At 37.7% G+C, this 18,670-nt stretch overlaps 1 protein-coding gene across 16 annotated transcripts in view; it reads left to right on the top strand.

The window, feature by feature from the left end:
* The window catches only part of FSD1L (fibronectin type III and SPRY domain containing 1 like), a 102,798-nt gene that overhangs the window by 67,149 nt on the left and 16,979 nt on the right, over positions 1–18,670 (top strand). For 4 of the 16 annotated variants that reach the window (XM_024345805.3, XM_024345813.3, XM_024345814.3 and 1 more), the window contains 4 exons: positions 3,685–3,814; positions 4,476–4,508; positions 17,389–17,501; positions 17,963–18,214. In XM_024345805.3, coding sequence (XP_024201573.1) covers positions 3,685–3,814; positions 4,476–4,508; positions 17,389–17,501; positions 17,963–18,214 — 528 coding nt within the window. The remainder of the gene's footprint in view (positions 1–3,684; positions 3,815–4,475; positions 4,509–17,388; positions 17,502–17,962; positions 18,215–18,670) is intronic. The other 12 variants (XM_024345810.3, XM_054658919.2, XM_054658921.2 and 9 more) reach the window with 4 other exon arrangements.

Raw genomic sequence — 18,670 nt, 5'->3', positions numbered from 1 at the left:
TATTAATGGTTACAAAACACTTTCAATTCTTTATTAGATAATTAAAGTCATCTTGAGAGATCAGTATGCTAGATATTATTGATACCCATATTGCAGATGAAAAAATAGAGTTTTCATATATTAAATGACTTTCCCATGATCCCTAGACCTAGTTTGGAAAGGTGTGAATAAGAATCCACTTCTGAGTTTTGTGCCAGCCCTTACTATGAGCCTGGAACCTAGGTTCTTCTAGTCTCTGAAAGCAATTGGGGTTTAATGAAAACTCCCTAGAGTAGCAGACTTGAATACAGAGGATTTTTTAGATATTTACCAATTTGAAGGTTATAATGCTGGAGACTTTCCTAGTTGTGAGATGGTTATTGACTGGGTTTAATTCCAGAACCAGACTCTACACATTCTTGTAGGCACTTGGGACTTAGGGCATTCCACTGACCTCTAGTTCATACAGCATTTGAATAGGTTTACCTGCCAGAAATTTGATTGGATTTGGAGGATGACAAAAAAAATCATATAATAAAACAAAATATAAGGCCTATAAGTTATTGATGAGACAAACTCAGAAAAATGTTTGCATCACAAAGGTCTGAAATAAAGTCTATCTTGAAGTAATTTGTTTGGATTAGCAGATGTTTCTATTTGAGAACTATAGGTAACTTAGCCAAGGAATGCAGTTAACTCTGTATTACATGTTATCAAACTGAGATGTTATTGTGGTTTCTCTAGAGGTTTTTACCATTTTAAAATAATAGTCATATGTAGGCAGATAATCTTTTCTATATAACTTGAACTGTTTTTAGCCCATCAAGTAAAATTCATTACTATTATTCTTCCTCAAGAGCATCATATTTTTAAAATTTCTTCTGTTTCTTTTCATTTACTGTTCATATTTAATGACCAAAGTTGGACCTAAATGTGGTGAATTATAATTTCTATGCAAATTTCATAGATACAAGAAAATGAATCACTGGCTTGTGGTTTTCTTCCAGCTGGCCTGGCTGCTCCTATTAGCAGTGATTGGATGTTACTGGTCAAACTCTTAATCATGGGGTTTGTAGAGAGAAACTAAGTTGATTCTAGGCCTTTTCAGCACTTCTTCACTGTTGAGTAAACCCTCTGCAGTAGGAATAGACTGAAACTCAACTCTGAGACCCACAAAACAGTGATTCTGACCTTCAGGGAGTTCCAGAATAAAGTTAGACTCCTACATGGCCATGAGTCACAGATTTTCTAGGGTTATTCCATAGCATTAGTGGGGCTACTAATGAGAGTAAGAGCTGCAGAGGAAAAGTCCACATTTTTACCAATGACACACTGAACAGTTGTTTACCAATTTATTTGGCTTGTTGCAGCCTTTTTCAACCAACCAGTAGAAATTAGGGTATGGACAAAAAACTAGAGAGAAAGGAAGAAAGGTGGAGATTAAGTAGTTGAGCCTACCAAAATTTCATATACTTCCACTTAAGGTTCTTGATATGGAAAATAGTGAACATTGTTTACTTCTGCCCTCCAACATATGAAGCACTATTTCTTCTGGCATTGAAATTCTCAGAAGTCATGAGTAATATAAGTTCTTATCACCAGAATATTTAGAGTATATTATTAGTTATTTTCTTGTGAAGGTAAATGATATTAAATTACTAAATCACAAATTATTCTCCAACTTTAATTGATAGCAGCTATGATATAATTTTATAGTACCAAGAAAGCAGCCACTGGCACAAGTTAAACATATGAAACGTATCTGTACTCTGATTTTTGGTACTTTGTTTTCACAGACTATTAAAGGTATGGGAACCAGTATCTAGTTATATTATAGGACTTATACTAGAGATAGGACCTCACTTTTGAGGCTAGTCTTTTTTTTTTTTTTTTTTTTTAACTATAGAGTATTATCTCTGTTACATTAGAGGAGCTCTATAACTTAACTGAGGTCCATAAGGGGTAGTGTCCACAAAGAAAGAGAGATACGAAAATGACACTCCTTAGGCTTGAAATCCATGCCTTTTTGTTTGGATGCTGCAGTATTTAATAAGTATGGTCTTAAGTGGTTTTCAATGGTACTATCTATTTTTTTTTTTTTTTGCCACCTTTGACACCAGTATTGCTGGTGGCCCTTCTCTCCAGCATAACAAACATTAGGGGACAGCCTTAGGATTTCTTCCTTTTTTAAAAAAACAGCCTTAGGATTTTAGCAAGCAGTTGAGAATTGGTGGCACCTTAGAGTTAAATCCAATATTCTTTCTCAAAAATGTAGATGCTCTCACATGCATTACCTAGTAGCTCACATATAGATGTTAACTTTATTAAGGCAGTTCATTCTTGGAAATGCAGGGTATAAGTTTTACTTAATCCTAACCTTTTGGTAACCTGTCTATTAAGGAATTCTATTTCTGTTTTTACTAAAAAGCTGCATGATTGCTGCATTATCTCTTTTTTCTGTAAGTTCATTTCTGTTTAAATGCAGATTTTGAAAGCTGTGAACTTCCTTGTACTGTATGACATTTACTGGAAGCTCTGTGGTCAGTAGATTTGTATTCAGAATGTTGTTTCATAAATAAAAAACAATGAACAATAGCTCCAATGCATAGTTGAAATTAAAGTGCTCTTTACAGAACAGTAGGGGATAAAAGGATTATTGATTCATTAGGTAAACAGTTATGTATCATCAAACAAAATAAACCTATAGAGTCATAGTTCACAGACACACTGAAGCCTTAGCTAAATTAAGTAATATCCATAAGTGAAATAGGGTTCTGTAAAGGGATACTGTATTTCTTAATATATACTAGAAGTTTGAACCTTTGGAGGGAAATAGAACTAACAGGCAGATTAGTTAGTAACTGTGTAATAGCTGATACCTTGCAAGATAGAGATTCCGAGAGTTATATTTTAAGATAAAAGGAATGGTGTGATTAGCCATGAATCAGTACATTCTAATGATTTACCCTCAGTTTCCAAGGAGAGAAGCTTATACCTTGCTTCACTGATTTCCTAAATTCCTAAGGCAGTTCTGAGTAAGTCTTGTGAAAAGTATAGTTAATTCCTCAAAATATTAAATAATCTGGAAGTCATAGTTTTATGGGTTTTTTTTAAAATTTATGTGGTCCCTTTTCCCTCTGTACTCTTCGTCATGTAAATTATCTATCAGCTGGGCCAGTTTCCTTGTTCTGCCATCACGGCCTCAGTTTCTCTATGTTTGCCTTACTTTGAAACTGACAGTGTAGGTATGAAATTATTAAATATTAGAGTATCAGAGAAAATATGTATGCCAGGTTCTATAATTTTTTACACTATGTAATTTTATCCTTCTCCTTAATTCTTCCAGTTCCTCTTCCTATTTAGTCATAACAGTCAACTGATATCCTAATAACAGGAAATTTAGGTTACTGTGTACTCATTGAGATTTTAGTAGAATGAACAGGAGAAATGTCAGTGACCATGCAAGTACATTGTATTTGGTTGGTGTATAGGATATATAGAGAAGAATAATGGGAAATCAGATAAGAATTATAAATTATAGCCTGATTGTTGAGAACTTTAAGTGCTAGGATTATGAATTTGAACTTTATTTTCTGTATTCAGTATTGAATTGATTGAGTAGGAAAATAATGTGGTGATAGCTGTGTTTCAGAAAGTGGAGATATGCTATATTTTAAAAATATATTTAAATATTATCTTGAATAGCACTTAACTTCAATTTGGATAACTCCTCATCCCATTTGAACCTGAAAGTTGAAGATACATGTGTAGAGTGGGATCCTACTGGAGGAAAAGGTCAAGAAAGTAAAATTAAAGGAAAAGAGAACAAGGGCAGGTAAGCTAGACCATTAAATCTGCCATATGGACAAATGTTTGTACACTGGTTCTTATTTAACAATAACTTTTATTGAAATTCTTAGTCAATATACCTATGAGAGTTACAGTATATTAGTAGCACCAAAGTGAAGAATATAATACTATTTGTCAGTAGTTTAATAGGTCATTAACATTTTTTATTATTTTTTTTAGTTTCATCCCTAATCCTCTTACACATTTTTATTTCAGTATTCCATTTCTTTAAAGTTATATATACAGCAACTTGAATTGCTTAGAAGAAGTTTCTAGTATAATTCCTGAATTTTAGACTTATAGATCACCTATCTTACCTGCAGGTCTGGTCTGCACTAAATGACAGCGTTTAATAGGTACAACCCTAGGGTCTTGCCTCTGATCAGCAACACAATGAACTTAAGAGGCAGGTTCAAGGACCTTTTGTTATTGTCATAACTAACTTATTTAAATAAAGTCAAAGCATGGGATCCTCTTTCTTTTTTAATAGAAGAAATTTTTGCTCAAACTGAAGATAAATGCCATTGTGAGTTACAGTAATGAACCCCCAAAAATTCCTCAGCAGGCCTTTAATCTGATTTCATTATAAGCTGTTAAATTTAAGTTGTAAAACAGTTTCTTAACAGTTGCCTGTTTTTATCTGACAGTGTCCATGTTACTTCACTGAAGAAACATACAAGGTGATGATCTATGTCTGTCTAGTTCTAGGACTTAGTATAATCTAGCTTGGCTGATTAAAAAAACTTTAATTTTATCTTTTAACCAATAAGCAGAAGCCATTGCGGCAGCCTTCATAAGCTAAAATACTGCTCTGTGTAGACTGTATTGGTAGCTTATGTTTTGAATTTACATTGTAGTGTGCTGCATATTATTTGGATTATATTGTATATGGTAACAAAATAAGCTCTGCTTTAAAGTCTTTCTTGAATTTTTTTCCCTTATCTGATTTATTTTTCTGCTTTTACTCATACCTGGCATCTTTCTTGTTGTACTGAATAATATTCGTTAGTCTAACATTATAGCTTCGCTTTTATTTGTATTTGACACACAGCAGGTTTGAAGAGTTCTGTTTTATAATAATTAGGCAGTTTCAGGAGCAACAAGGATAAAAAATAAAGGCCATTGCTAAAATTATCAAGACAGTTCCAGAAAGATGAATTGTTTCAATTTGCATGAGTAATAATGTGCTTATTTGAAGATACTACATATCTTTACTGGAAACCAGAATGTGTTCTCTTTTCAAAATTATCTTCCTCTTATTTTCAGTTTATGTACTTGTTATTGGTAAAAGTGATTTTATAGTGTATTATAAATTGGAAAATGCTGAATTTAATAGTCTATGAGTAGACTACATATTTATGATTTAAGGTTATATTATTTCTCCCTTCCTACTTTTTAAGAGTATTTTACGTATAGGCTACTTGTCGAATGTTATATGCATTTATATATTCTTTCCATAAATATTTGTTCGCTGTAGGATGTCTGCTGGATGTTATAGGATTTATAGGGATAAATAAATACTGTCTCTGCTTTCAAGAAATTTGCCCTAACTTATGTAGATGAGATGTATGTACAAGTAGCAATAATGCAAGGTAGACATATGTAGAATTGTAAGTGTGAATAAAGGTATTCAGAGGAAGAAAGATGCCCAGAGCTGCCAGATGTTGAGGTGGTTAGGTAGGATAGCCAAACTAAAGGTAATAATCAAGGCTTTATTGATTTCCTGTGATAGTATAAGCAAGAGGCCACAAAGGAAAGAGTATCCACTACCCCAGTGTTCAATTTTTCCCAACAGAATGGCACTGGGTGAAGGTCATGTAAATCAACACAGATCACAAGTAGTGGATCTTCTCACTGCCAGCAAGCCCCAAACAAAAAGGTTCCTGCCAGTTTATGGGCCTGAGAGTCAAGAAGGTGGGGAGTGAGGGGCTAAAATGGGAAAGATACTAAAACAGAGTGGAGAAAAGTGTTTTCAGACCATCACTCCTCCCCTGACCTCTGCCCTAAAGCAGTTTTACGCAGAGACACCTGAAAAGCAACTCAGCCTAGGGCCTCCCTCCAGTAAGGGGACCTCTGAATAGAGGTGCCTAGGGTAGGATTGCAGATACGGTATATGATCATGATGGGGAGAAGAGTGGAATTGCAACTCTCTCTCGAAACTACAGTGCACTAGCTGTGCACGAAGTCTGGTGCGAGAAGGGCAGCTCACCCTACCCTGTGCCCCCACCCTGCCTCATCAACGCCCGCCAACCCTTGGGCCTGAAAGATCACATACAGGGCACATGCGCGTCACTAGACGGCACGGCTGTCTTCTTTCCAGGAGAATTTCCCAAGGACTGCTGGCTGGAAGCTTGTGGCTAATGTGGAGCTGACTGTAGTTTGCCAAATTAAGAAAACGCGCCAGGCATTCTTAGGAAGAAAGATGTGCCGGATTTGATCTTTAAGATGGCTAAATAGGAACAGCTCCAGTCTGCAGCTCCCAGCAAGATAGACGCAGAAGGCAGGTGATTTCTGCATTTCCAACTGGGGTACCCGGTTCATCTCATTGGGACTGGTTGGACAGTGGGTGCAGCCCATGGAGCACGAGCTGAAGCAGGGTAGAGTGTTGTCTCACCCAGGAAGTGCAAGGGGTCAGGGAATTTTCTCCCCTACCCAAGGGAAGCCATGAGGGACACAGCCTGAGGAACGGTGCACTCCGGTTCAGATACTGCACTTTTCCCACAGTCTTTACAACCTGCAGACGAGGAGATCCCTTCTGGTGCCTACCCCACCAGGGCCCTGGGTTTCAGGCACAAAACTGGGTGGCCGTTTAGGCAGACACCAAACTAGCTGCAGAAGGTTTTGTTTTTTTTTTCCATACCCCAGTGGCGCCTGGAACACCAGTGAGACAGAACCATTCACACCTTTGGAAAGGGATGCTGAAACCAGGGAGCCAAGTGGTCTGCCTGGGCGGGTCCCACCCCCATGGAACCCAGCAAACTAAAATCCACTGGCTTGAAATTCTTGCTGCCAGCACAGCAGCAGTCTGAGATTGACCTGGGACGCTATAGCTTGGTCGGGAGAGGGGCGTCTGCCATTGCTGAGGCTTGAGTAGGTGGTTTTCCCCTCATAGTGTAAACAAAGCTGCTGGGAAGTTCGAACTGGGTGGAGCCCACTGCAGCTCAGCAAGGCCGCTGTGGCCAGACTGCCAGATTTCTCCTCTCTGAGCAGGCCATCTCTGAAAAAAAGGCACCAGCCTCAGTCAGGGACTTATAGATAAAACCCCTATCTCCCTGGGACAGAGCCCCTGGGGGAAGGGGCAGCTGTGGGTGCAGCTTTAGCGACTTAAACGTTCCTGCCTGACAGCTCTGAAGAAAGCAGCGGACCTCCAAGCACAGAGTTCAAGCTCTGCTAAGGGTCAGACTGCCTCCTCAAGTGGGTCCTTGACCCCCGTGAATCCTGACTAGGAGACACCTCCCAGTAGGTGCCGATAGATACCTCATACAGGAAAGCTCTGGCTAGCATCTGGCAGTTGCCCCTCTGGGACGAAGCTTCCAGAGGAAAGAACAGGCAGCAGTCTTTGCTGTTGTGCAGCCTCCGCTGGTGATACCCAGGCCAACAGGGTCTGGAGTGGACCTCCAGCAAACTCCAGCAAACCTGCAGCAGAGGGGCCTGACTGTTAGAAGGAAAACTAACAAACAGAAAGGAATAGCACATCCACTCAAAGAACCCATCCAAAGGTCACCAACATCAAATACAGAAGGTAGACACATCCACAAAGATGGGGAGAAACCAGCGCAAAAAGGCTGAAAATTCCAAAAGCCAGAATGCCTGTTGTCCTCCAAAGGATCACAGCTCCTTGCCAGCAAGGGAACAAACCTGGATAGAGAATGAGTTTGACGAATTGACAGAAGTAGGCTTCAGAAGGTGGGTAATAACAAACTCCTCCAAACTAAAGGAGCATGTTCTAACCTCATGCAAGGAAGCTAAGAACCTTGAAAAAAGGTTAGATGAATTGCTAACTAGAATAACCAGTTTAGAGAAGAATATAAATGACCCGATGGAGCTGAAAAACACAGCACGAGAACTTCGTGAAGCAAACAAAAGTATCAATAGCTGTATCAATCAAGTGGAAGAAAGGATATCAGAGATTGAAGATCAACTTAATGAAATAAAGCAAGAAGAAAAGATTAAAGAAAAAAGAATAAAAGGGAATGAACAAAGGCTCCAAGAAATATGGGACTATGTGAAAAGACCAAATCTACATTTGATTGGTGTACCTGAAAGTGGTGGGGAGAATGGAACCAAGTTGGAAACACTCTTCAGGGTATTATCCAGGAGAACTTCCCCAACCTAGCAAGACAGGCCAACATTCAAATTCAAGAAATACAGAGAGCACCACAAACATACTCCTCAAGAAGAGCAACCCCAAGAAACCTAATTGTCAGATCCACCTAGGTTGAAATGAAGGGCAGCCAGAGAGAAAGGTTGGATTACCCACAAAGGGAAGCCCATCAGACTAACAGCAGATCTCTCTGCAGAAACCCCACAAGCCAGAAGAGAGTGGGGGCCAATATTCAACATTCTTAAAGAAAAGAATTTTCAACCCAGAATTTCATATCCAGCCAAACTAAGCTTCATAAGTGAAGGAAAAATAAAATCCTTTACAGACAAGCAAATGCTGAGAGATTTTGTCAGCACCAGGCCTGCCTTACAAGAGCTCATGAAGGAAGCACTAAACATGGAAAGAACCATTGGTGCCAGCCACTGCAAAAACATACCAAATTGTAAAGACTATCGACACTATGACGAAACTGCATCAACTAATAGGCAAAATAACCAGCTAGCATTATAGTGACAGGATCAAGTTCACACACAACAATATTAACCTTAAATGTAAACGGGCTAAGTGCCCCAATTAAAAGACACAGACTGGCAAACTGGATAAAGAGTCAAGACCCATCAGTATGCTATATTCAGGAGACCCATCTCACATGCAAAGACAAACATAGGCTCAAAATAAAGGGATGGAGGAATATTTACGAAGCAAATGGAAAGCAGAAAAAAGCAGGAGTTGCAACCCTAATCTTTGATAAAACAGACTTTAAACCAGCAAAGATCAAAAGAGACAAAGAAGGGCATTACATAATGGTAAGGGGATCAATGCATCAAGAAGAGCTAACTATCCTAAATATATATGCACCCAACACAGGAGCACCCAGATTCATAAAGCAAGTTCTTAGAGACCAACGAAGAGAATTAGACTCCCATACAGTAATAGTGGGAGACTTTAACATCCCACTGTCAATATTAGACAGATCAATGAGACAGAAAATTAACAAGGATATTCAGGACTTGAACTCAGCTCTGGATCAAGTGGGCGTAATAGACATCTATAGAACTCTCCACCCGAAATCAACAGAATATACATTCTTCTCAGCACCTCATCACACTTATTCTAAAATTGACCACATAATTGGAAGTAAAACACTCCTCAGCAAATGCAAAAGAATGGAAATCATAACAGTCAGTCTCTCAGACCACAGTGCAATCAAATTAGAACTGAAGATTAAGAAACTCACTTAAAACCACACAACTATGTGGAAACTGAACAACCTGCTCCTGAATGACTACTGGGTAAATAACGAAATGAAGACAGAAATAAAGATGTTCTTTGAAACCAATGAGAACAAAGACACAATGTACTAGAATCTCTGGGACACATTCAAAGCAGTGTGTAGAGGGAAATTTATAGCACTAAATGCCCACAAGAGAAAGCAGGAAAGATCTAAAATTGACATACTGACATGAAAATGGAAAGAACTAGAGAAGCAACAGCAAACAAATTCAAAAGCTAGCAGAAGACAAGAAATAACTAAGATCAGAGCAGAACTGAAGGAGATAGAGACACTAAAAACCTTTAAAAAAATCAGTGAATCCAGGAGCTGGTTTTTTGAAAAGATCAACAAAATAGACCACTAGCCAGACTAATAAAGAAGAAAAGAGAGAAGAATCAAATAGATGCAATAAAAAAATGATATAGGGGATATCACCATTGATCCCACAGAAATACAAACTACCATCAGAGAATATTATAAACACCTCTACACAAATAAACTAGAAAATCTAGAATGGATCAATTCCTGGACACATACACCCTCCCAAGTCTAAACCAGGAAGAAGTCGAATCCCTGAATAGACCAATAACAAATTCTGAAATTGAGGCAGTAATTAATAGCCTAGCAACCAAAAAAAGTCCAGGACCAGACAGACTCACAGCCAAATTCTACCAGAGGTACAAAGAGGAGCTGGTGTCATTCCTTCTGAAACTATTCCAAACAATAAAAAAAGACAAACTCCTCCCTAACTCATTTTATGAGGCCAGCATCATCCTGATACCAAAACCTGGCAGAGACACAACAAAAAAAAATTTCAGGCCAATATCCCTGATGAACATTGATGCGAAAATCCTCAATAAAATACTGGCAAACCGAACCCAGCAGCACATCAAAAAGCTATCCACCACAATCAAGTCGGCTTCATCCTTAGGATGCAGGCTGGTTCAACATATAGAAATCAATAAATATAATCCATCACATAAACAGATCCAATGACAAAAACCACATGATTATCTCAATAGATGCAGAAAAGGCCTTTGACAAAATTCAACTCCCCTTCATGCTAAAAACTCTCAATAAACTAGGTATCGATGGAATGTATCTCAAAATAATAAGAGCTGTTTATGCAAACCCACAGCCAGTATCATACTGAATGGGCAAAAACTGGAAGCATTCACTTTGAAAACCAGCACAAGACAAGGATGCCCTCTCTCACCACTCCTACTCAACATAGTATTGAAAGTTCTGACCAGGGCAATCAGGCAAGAGAAAGAAATAAAGCGTATTCAAATAGGAAGAGAGGAAGTCAAATTGTCTCTGTTTGCAGATGACATGATTGTATATTTAGAAAACCCCATCTTTTCAGCCCAAAATCTCCTTAAGCTTATAAGCAACTTCAGCAAAGTCTCAGGATACAAAATCAATATGCAAAAATCACAAACATTCCTATACCCCAATGACAGGCAAACAGAGAGCCAAATCATGAGTGAACTCTTATTCACAATTGCTACAAAGAGAATAAAGTACATAGGAATACAACTTACAAGGCATGTGAAGGACATCTTCAAGGAGAACTACAAACCACTACTCAAGGAAATAAGGGAGGACACAAACAAATGGAAAAACATTCCATGCTCATGGATAGGAATAATCAATATCGTGAAAATGGCCATACTGCTCAAAGTAATTTATAGATTCAACACTATTCCCATCAAGCTACCATTGACTTTCTTCACAGAATTGGAAAAAGCTACTTTAAACTTCATATGGAACCGCCTGCATAGCGAAGACAATCTTAAGCAAAAAGAACAAAGCTAGAGGCATCATGCTACCTGACTTCAAACTATACTACAAGGCTACAGTAACCAAAACAGCATGGCACTGGTACCAAAACAGATACATAGACCAATGGAAGAGAACAGAGACCTAAGAAATAAAACCACACATCTACAACCATCTCATCTTTGACAAACCTGACACAAACAAGCAATGGGGAAAAGATTCCCTATTTAATAAATGGTGTTGGGAGAACTGGCTAGCTATGCAGAAAACTGAAACTGGACCCCTTCCTTACACCTTACACAAAAATCAACTCAAGATGGATTAAAGACTTAAAGATAAGACCTAAAACCATAAAAATCCTGGAAGAAATCCTAGGCAATACCATTCAGGACATAAGTATGGGCAAAGACTTCATGTCTAAAATACCAAAAGCAATGGCAACAAAAACCAGAATTGACCAATGGAATCTAATTAAACTAAAGAGCTTCTGCACAGCAAAAGAAACTGTCATCAGAGTGAACAGGCAACCTACAGAATGGGAGAAAATTTTTGCAATCTATCCATCTGACAAAGGGCTAATAGCCAGAATCTACAAAGAACTTAACCAAATTTACAAGAAAAAAACAACCCCATTGAAAAGTGGGCAAAGGATATGAACAGACACTTATCAAACATATGCTAACAAAGATATTTTAAAAAATGCTCATCATCACTGGTCATTAGAGAAATGCAAATCAAAACCACCATGAGATACCATCTCACGCCAGTTAGAATGGCGATCATGAAAAAGTCAGGAAACAACAGATGCTGGAGAGGATGTGGAGAAATAAGAACTGTTCTACACTGTTGGTGGGAGTGTAAATTAATTAGTTCAACCATTGTTGAAGACAGTGTGGCGATTCCTCAAGGATCTAGAACTAGAAATATCATTTGACCCAGCAATCCCATTACTGGGTATATACCCAAAGGATTTATAAATCATTCTACTATAAAGTCACATGCACACATATGTTTATCGGGTCACTATTCACAACAGAAAGCCTTGGAACCAATTCAGATGTCCATCAATGATAGACTGGATAAAGAAAATGTGGCACATATACACCATGGAATACTACACAGCCATAAAAAAGGATGAGTTCATGTCCTTTGCAGGGACACTGATGAAGCTGGAAACCATCATTCTCAGAAACTATGACAAGAACAGAAAACCAAACACCATGTGTTCTCACTCATAAGTGGGAGTTGAACAATGAGAACGCATGGACACAGGGAGGGGAACATCACACATGGGGCCTGTCGGGGTGGGGGTCTAGAGGTGGAATAGCATTAGGAGAAATTCCTAAGGTAGGTGACCGGTTGATGAGTGCAGCAAACCACCATGACACATGTATACCTAGGTAACAAAACTGTACATTCTGCACATGTACCCCAGAACTTTAAGTATAATAATATTAAAAAAAAAAAAGAAAAAAAATCACACACAGGATTTGGGCCTGGAGCAAGAGTCCTGAGACAGGTTATTTAACCCGTTAGAATTTGGGGGACTTTCATTAAAGAAGTGGTATTTAGGCCGGTTCTTGAGCAAGTGGGAAAACGTATGGTTGTTAGACTTGCAGTGAAAGGCGGAACAGCCATAGCAAAGGCACTGAAGCAGATGGTGTGAGTTTAAACAACATTTTGACTGGTATATTTAGCTATATAGTGCTCTCTAGGAGTTAGAAGGCTAGAAAGGCAGATTAGGACTAAATCAAGAACCAGAATGTCATGCTAAGTCGTTTGTAAGTAGTATAGAAGTAAATGATGATTTTTAAATAGAGGAATCAGAGTTAGCTTTATCTTGTAATAATGAAAAAGATGAATTGGACAGTAAAGAAATTATTTGGGAAGCTGGTAAAACAATCCAGACTAGAGGTAGCTGAAGAGCCTTACTTAAATTCAGATAGTTAAGTGGCCAGGGTGTCCTTTAGGGAAGTGGGGTGAGGGAGGGGATGGGAGGAGATCATGCTTGACATAAAACTTATTATAAGTTGTTTCTTGCAAAAGTGACTTAGGATTGGAAGTCTGGAATGCTGCAATGGAAGAGTTTTCCTTACTTAACTTTTCTCTGAAATTAAACTGCCAATGTCAATAGTTATGTCTGTTTTTCTTTTCTCCATGCTTCCCTTTATTTCTTTACTACTGGTAAGTTACAAATTTTTAAAAATTGTTTTTCTGTTATCAAAAGAGCTCTTAATACATTTTGAAGCAGTGCTAAGTGAAATTTTTCTCTTTATTTGTATGACGTTCACTTTCTATTTGTTGCCCTGAGTTACTTGGGAAATATTTTTCAGAATGCATGTTTCCTCTCAGCAGACACTCTGACCACCAGTTGGGGAGGCAAACTATCAGTGTATTTTGAAAAAGTTTCCTGATTGTTTCTGAATCTGCTGTGCCTTTTCAATTGACAATCATTGATTTATTACAAAATGCCAAAGGCCTTTGTTTTTTCAATTTAGTACTTTGGCTCAGGAAGATACAGGTGGTCCTTAATTGATAGTATCACATACTCTATTTACTCAGCTGAGCTCATTCTAGTCAGATATTGTACACCTACTCTGTACTGAGGATACAGAGATGAGATGTGGTTCCTAGCAACAGTTAGTCCCCTTCCCTCAGCTACTCCATAGCCAAGTTCCTCACTTGCCGTAACCAATAAGCGCTAAGCATGCCGTATGATAGATTTGTAAAACCTGTCTTTTCATCACCCTTTTAATCCCTACTCCTTGATAGAGGAGTTTTGCTTTGTTTTACCTCAGTGGCTCCTAGCCCAGATGAACAGCAAAATCCTGAAATTCTTAATTTAAAAACCAGACATGTGTTTCTCAAGCTTACCCTCCAGTGTCTGATTTAGTAGTTTATGGTAAGTCCTGGTAATTTGCATTTTTAAAAGGTCCCCAAGTGATTCTGATGTGCAGCTGGGTTGAAGAACCACTGGTTTGGTTCATTTAGTTGCTCCTCACTCCTGATTACACATTTACTTTAACCTCTCATCTCCTTTCATTTCATTCTTACCTAGTTACCCAAAACAAAATCTTGTTGACTTTCTTTGCTCTGTTTCTTAGCTGAATAGCAACCATAGTCATGATTGTTAATGGTAAGATAGTACTAGCAATACTAAAAAGCACTGGGGCTTAAAGTGAAGTTAGATATAATGAAGAGCTAGTGTTCTCAGGTTATTGTATCCCATCTTCCTTCTCTAGTTACAAAAGTAATTTTTCACAAATACTGACGTGATTAATTAAAACTGTGTTCATTTTTGTATAGTTACCAATATTTGCAGTTGAATAACTTGGGTGGAGGAAGATTAATGTGCAGTCAATTTATGAATTGGTGACTTGATGAATTGGGTAATATTTGGTGACCTCTGCACTCATTTTTTCTAGGGGAGAATGTACTATCATTTCAGATAATGTCACATGAACTTTTGGAGAATAACTGTCAACCACAGGAAGTTCTTTTATTATATAGGTGTTCTGGAGACCTAAAAGCTTTTTTGTTATAATTTATATACCGTGTTGAAACAATTTTACTTTCGCCCTCTTCCTTTTCATGTCTTCTTTTAATGTTGCATCTAAAACATTGTTTTTTCACACCTCTTTTTAAGAAAAGCAACAGCATGGTTTCTTTCATGAAATGTTTCCAGAAGCCTAATCCAAAAAGAGAAAAGTATAGCTGGTTAAAGGAGGGAGGAAGCCCTAAAGCTGGCTTCTTCCCAAAGTACCTCTGTGGCATCTGTGGATTCCCTTGAGTTCAGCACATGGTTTAAACACCATTGATTTCAAGAGTGTTTGCCCCTCACAAGATCAGGAAAATAGAGCTGCATGTACTATTTTTTTAAACTTTGAGGCAAATGTAATGTTATCTTTTCTACTGAGCTTAAGATAAAGCTTTTGAAAACATACAGACCTTTTGTGATCGGGCTTTTAACATTCTCTATCAGCTTGTATAAAATGAATCAGAAAGAAAATTATGATACAGTTCTTTTTTCCTGAGTTATCAGTTAACAATGTTTGCAGTTTTACTTTCTTACTATACTAGTTAATGACTCTTACAAGTATTGTATAAGATCAGCTTAGAATACATGTTCATCTCAAACCTTGAAGAAGTGAAAACATATATTTTTGGTATTCAGAATAAAGAGTATAAATGTTTAATAATTTTTATTTGTTTCTATCCTTCATTTTGGAGATCTCAACAACTATTCTGGAATTTTCCCCCCTCACGTTCTGTTTTGCTGTCCCCGTACCCAATAGCAAGAAACTACTGCCTACCTTAGCACAAGTTTCACAGAAATTTTAATCTACCTATCCACATACAGCTTTGCTCATGCTATCTGTTCAAACAGAACTTATAGTCAGTTTTTAGTTGTCTTTTTAAAGAAACATCTTTACACAAAGGACCTTTGAAATCCCTTGGGAAGAATTAAACTAAGTCATGTGAGTGTTATAGTTCTAGACTTACACTTTTGCTACTTAATATTATACACTAAAAAGGAGACAGTTGAAGTGGTCCTGAGTTCTTTGAAATTGTCTAAAAAATCTGATTTCTGACAGCAAGACAACATGTAAATAATGCAGAATGAAGTCACTGAATCATATGAAATGAATCATATGAAATGACTTTAAGTTTTATCTGTATTCTTGCTTTGCCATCAGGGATTTCTAGTCTAGTATTGATAGCTTATATTAAAATCTACTCAGTTGATCTTTTCTTAGGAAGAAAATTTCTAGTGCTATGTTAGAAAAAAGTGTTTTTATTTCTAACTAGTGGTGAGAATATAGTTATCCCCATATCCCCCAAATACTTTTAGGATAATCTTGACCAAAAAATCTTTTGTTAAATGCAGTAATTCAATATAATTAAAATGTTTTTGAAAACATCTTTGGGACTGAATCTATTTTGAGTTTTTGAATGTTAGTAAACATCCCAATACTCCAGTTTTCCATATATCATATAATTTGATATAAGAGGAAGTCAAGGTGGATCTTGTCTATTTGAGTAGGAGAAATGCTTGATAATACTTGATATTATCCTGTGCAAGGATTTGGATAATTGCCATTTCCATCTTTTTTTTTTTTTTTTTTTTTTGAGATGGCGTCTAGCCCTGTTGCCCAGGCTGGAGTGCAGTGGCGCCATCTCGGCTCACTACAACCTCTGCCTCCTGGGTTCAGGCAATTCTCCTGCCTCAGCCTCCCGAGTAGCTGGGATTACAGGCACCCACAACCACACCCAGCTAATTTTTGTATTTTTAGTAGAAACGGGGTTTCACTGTGTTGCCCAGGCTGGTCTCGAACTCCAGACTTCGAGATCCGCCTGTCTTGGCCTCTCAAATTGCTGAGATTAGAAGCATGAGCCACCACGTGCAGCCACCTGTCCCTTTTTTTTTAAGATAGAGTTTTGCTCTTGTTGCCTAGGCTGGAGTGCAATGGTGCACTCATGGCTCACCCACAACCTCTGACTCCTGGGTTCAAGCGATTCTCCTGCCTCAGCCTCCCGAGTAGCTGGGATTACAGGCATGTGCCACCACGCCCTACTAATTTTGTATTTTTAGTAGAGATGGGGTTTCTCCATGTTAGTCAGGCTGGTCTCGAACTCCCGACCTCAGGTGATCCTCCTGCCTTGGCGCCTCCCAAAGTGCTGGGATTACAGGTGTGAGCCACCGTGCCTGGCCACCATTTCTATTTTTAAGAAGGTAAGATTCAGAGCAAAAATACTCACTGCTTATAAAAAGAGTTATTTAGTCAGGATTATAAGAAGAAACCTATTTTTGCCTTCATTTAACTGAAAAAAAATGTAAGCTGTAACTCATTATCTTTCTTGAGTTCTTTTTTTTCTTTAGTAAGTCTTGTCACATTTTAGCATTGTTTCTTATTTCAGCCGTGTATTCTTTGTATAAGCCTTGCTCAGTCTGCATGCCATTAGTGTTTTCAGCCTGCTTTGTATTGATAGCTTCTTACATTTCAGTGTTTATAATTGACAGCGCTCTTTAATTAACTAGTTCAGATCAAATTGAATGGTGTTATTTCTATAACATAATTAGAAATCTTTTCAGAGGTTCCTTCCATGATTTCTAGTTTTAGTTTATGAAACATTTACAGTATAAAATATTTGTTTTTCTTTTTTCTTTTTGTTTATATAGAAGTGGTACACCATCCCCAAAACGAACATCTGTAGGCTCCAGGCCACCAGCAGTAAGAGGCAGTAGAGATCGTTTTACTGGAGAATCATACACGGTGCTGGGTAGGACAAAACGTAATTGTTTTTCATTATCTCAGATTAAAGGCATCACAATCACACTGATGGACTTTCCACTCAAAGTGACTGCCTGTATATTGAATACATCTTTGCAAGAAATTTCTCCCAATTGAAGCCTAATTACTTTGGGGAGTTTTCAGATTGTCTTATTATTATTGATACTTTTAAAACTCTACTTCAGCTTACGTAGTGTTCCCACATCTTTATATATAAGCCGGGAGGGGGGATAGTAAGGAAGAAAACCTCTGAAGCATTTTATATTCAAGAATAGTACTAAACGTAAAGGTAAAGTTAGAGCAGGTACCCAGCATTTAATGTCTGTGTGTTAACATGATTATTCTTATAGGAAAAGTACTTGAATAAAAATTTTTGTGTCTTTTTTTGGGACGAGTGGTTGGTAAAACTGTGTGACTCATAAGGAAGAGATGAGTCAAATCTACCTTTCTGATCTTTTGTAGGAGACACTGCTATTGAAAGTGGACAACATTATTGGGAGGTCAAGGCCCAGAAGGATTGTAAATCCTACAGTGTGGGAGTAGCATACAAAACGTTGGGGAAATTTGACCAATTGGGAAAGACAAACACTAGTTGGTGTATCCATGTCAACAACTGGCTACAAAACACATTTGCAGCAAAGCATAATAATAAAGTCAAAGCTTTGGATGTTACTGTTCCTGAAAAACTAGGTGTATTTTGTGATTTTGATGGGGGTAAGTTTATTTTCTCGTAGGTTATTTCATCATAGTTGCTTGCATTTCAGTACCTTTCACTGGTAATCATCTATACAGGATTTCCATTAGTATTGTGGGAAGGACATTTTGATCAGGTAGGCTTTTGATTGCAATCATAATCTCAATTCTAGAATTGACTGGAATGGTATATGTGATGTCTGCCTGGAGCCCTATAAAAGCACTCATTTATAATATACTAAGTCTGAAAGATTTTGCTGATTTTAGTCTTCAGCACTAACATTTCTTCTGTCCATTTTAATTCCTTCCTTACCATGTTTTATTACCTACCTCTAAAGAGTGATAGTCAAAATTTTCTAGTTGAAGTAGATCTTAGAAATTACCCAACCCAGGATGAATACCCCATTTTACATGATGTGATTATTACACATTGCATGCCTATATGAAAGCATCTCATATACTACGTAAATATACACA

This window comes from Pan troglodytes, chromosome 11 (genome assembly GCF_028858775.2).
Source record: "Pan troglodytes isolate AG18354 chromosome 11, NHGRI_mPanTro3-v2.0_pri, whole genome shotgun sequence".
Taxonomy (NCBI): domain Eukaryota; kingdom Metazoa; phylum Chordata; class Mammalia; order Primates; family Hominidae; genus Pan; species Pan troglodytes.
Note: the sequence above shows the minus strand (reverse complement) of the source record. Positions and strands in the feature narration are given on the sequence as shown.